This window comes from Geotrypetes seraphini, chromosome 7 (genome assembly GCF_902459505.1).
Source record: "Geotrypetes seraphini chromosome 7, aGeoSer1.1, whole genome shotgun sequence".
Lineage (NCBI taxonomy): Eukaryota > Metazoa > Chordata > Amphibia > Gymnophiona > Dermophiidae > Geotrypetes > Geotrypetes seraphini.
Window position 1 is genome coordinate 102,292,016 of NC_047090.1, and position 2,351 is coordinate 102,294,366.

Consider the following 2,351-nt stretch of genomic DNA (forward strand, 5'->3'; position numbering starts at 1 on the left):
ATAAAACAGGGGAACCAATTCCACAAAAATCGAACAAGCAAGAGCAAAGTGGAAATGTCCAATCAGTCGTTGAGTTGCTTTGGATGTTTGAATTGGTTTGGATGAATAAAGATCATTGGATTTATCAGATGAGTTGAAAGACACTTTTTTGTGCACCATTCTGATTGGACATTTCCACTTTGCTCTTGCTTCTTTGGTGTACAGCGCTGCACATGCTTGGTAGTGCTATAGAAATGATAAGTAGTCATTGTGACTGCAATCGCAGATTCTGGGTCCTCTTCACCATGCCGCGCCACAGGAGGAAATCTGGGATCGCAATGACTGAATGGGAAATAGTACCTGTGGGTTCAAAAACCCTAGAAATTAAGCTTTTTGAAAAGTGGAGCACAGATGACATGCAGATCAATGATATTTCTTTGCAGCATTATATTGCAGTGAAGGAGAACTATACCAAATACCTGCCCCACAGTGCTGGTCGCTATGATGCTAAACGCTTTCATAAGGCCCAGTGTCCTAAAGTGGAATGCCTCACCAGCTCCATGATGATGCATGGCCATAACAAGGGCAAGAAATTGATGACTGTGCGTATTGGGTGTAAGCTAGTGGCAGCCGTTACTTCTGGGGGACCCGGAGGAAGGCTGTGTGACTGAGGGCTCTCTAAAAAATTCACCTTATTATTGATTTTAGTTTGAGTGGTATAAACTTTTCCCTTTTTACAGGTGGTCTCTCCCTCTCATCTCAGTTACCTTCTTGGGGTTTGGGAAATCTTTTTGTTTGTGCGTATTGTAAAGCATGCATAAGAACATAAGAACATAAGCATGGCCTCTGCCGAGTCAGACCATGGGTCCATCGTGCCCAGCAGTCCGCTCACGCAGCGGCCCCCCCCCCCCCCCCCCAGGTCCATGACCTGTAAGTGATCTTATACCTCAAACATTCTATTCCCTAATCATTTAATATCCTGTATGGTAACCCTCTGTCTATACCCTTCATTCCCCTTTTCCTTCAGGAAGTCATCTAATCCCATTTTGAAGCCCAAAATCGTACTCTGCCCTACCACCTCTTCTGGTAGTGCATTCCAGGTGTCCACCACCCTCTGAGTGAAGAAGAACTTCCTAGCATTTGTTGTGAATTTGTCTCCTTTCAATTTTTGCGAATGCCCTCTTGTTCTTGTTGCCCCTGCTAATCTGAAGAATGTATCCCTCTCTACCTTCTCCATACCCTTCCTGATCTTGTAAGTTTCTATCATGTCCCCTCTAAGGCTCTGCTTTTCCAGGGAAAAGAGCCCCAGCTTCTCCAGCCTTTCAGCATATGAAAGATTTTCCATGCCTTTTATCATCCTTGTTGCTCTTCTCTGGACCCTCTCAAGTGTCGCCATATCCTTCTTAAGGTACGGTGACCAGTATTGGACGAAGTACTCCAGATGCGGGTGCACCATCGCCCAATACAGTGTCTTTGAGATTATCCACTTGTTAACTGGAGGGAAACCCTTGGAAGTCCTGGTGAATACTATTATTAATAGTGGCCCTTGGGAGAATTCCACTTGTATTGGTAGAGCCGGAACAGTGAGGCAGCAAGCTGTGGATGTGTCCCCTCTTCGTAGGGTTAACAAGGCTATCTGGCTTTTGTGCACTGGAGCCTGTGAAGCTTCCTCCCTTAATATCAAGACCATTTCTGAATGCTTGGCTGATGAGCTCATCAATGCTGCCAAGGGTTCTTCAAACTCATATGCTATTAAGAAGAAGGATGAGCTGTAACGAGTGGCAAAATTCAATCGTTAAATTATTTGATATTCATCCTGTTCAAATAAATTGGCTGAGTTCTATTTTTAAAAAAAAGAAATTATGGGCTCCTTTTGCTAAGCTACGATAGCGTTTTTAGCGTGCACAGAATTTTAGCGCGCGCTAAATCCGCACTACGTGGCTAGAACTATCGCAGCTTAGTAAAAGGAGCTCTATAAGCAGTAGTAGTAAAGTAAAATAACTTCAAAATGAATATATATATGAACATACAGTATAGAAGAATATACTGTAAGAACATAAGAATTGCCAGATGACACAAAGCTATGCCAGGCAATCAGAACGCGGAAGGATAGCGAGGAACTCCAGAGTGACTTGCGTCAGAGAAATGGGCAGACAAATGGCAGATGAAGTTTAATGTGGAAAAGTGCAAAGTAATGCATTTAGGCAGAAAGAACAAGGAACACGAGTATAAAATGTCAGGTGTAACTCTGGGTAAGAGCGAACAAGAAAAGGACCTGGGTGTACTGATAGGTAGGACCCTGAAACCATCGGCACAATGCGCAGCAGCGGCAAAGAAAGCAAATAGAATGTTAGGCATGATAAAGAAGGGAA

At 43.6% G+C, this 2,351-nt stretch overlaps 1 protein-coding gene across 1 annotated transcript; it reads left to right on the top strand.

Annotated features, from left to right (window-relative positions):
- Positions 1-317: 317 nt before the first annotated feature.
- Positions 318-1,754, top strand: LOC117364371 (40S ribosomal protein S5-like). Its single transcript, XM_033953506.1, has 2 exons — positions 318-598; positions 1,448-1,754. Exons 1-2 carry the CDS (start codon positions 318-320, stop codon positions 1,752-1,754), a joined length of 588 nt encoding a protein of 195 aa, XP_033809397.1.
- Positions 1,755-2,351: the final 597 nt, after the last annotated feature.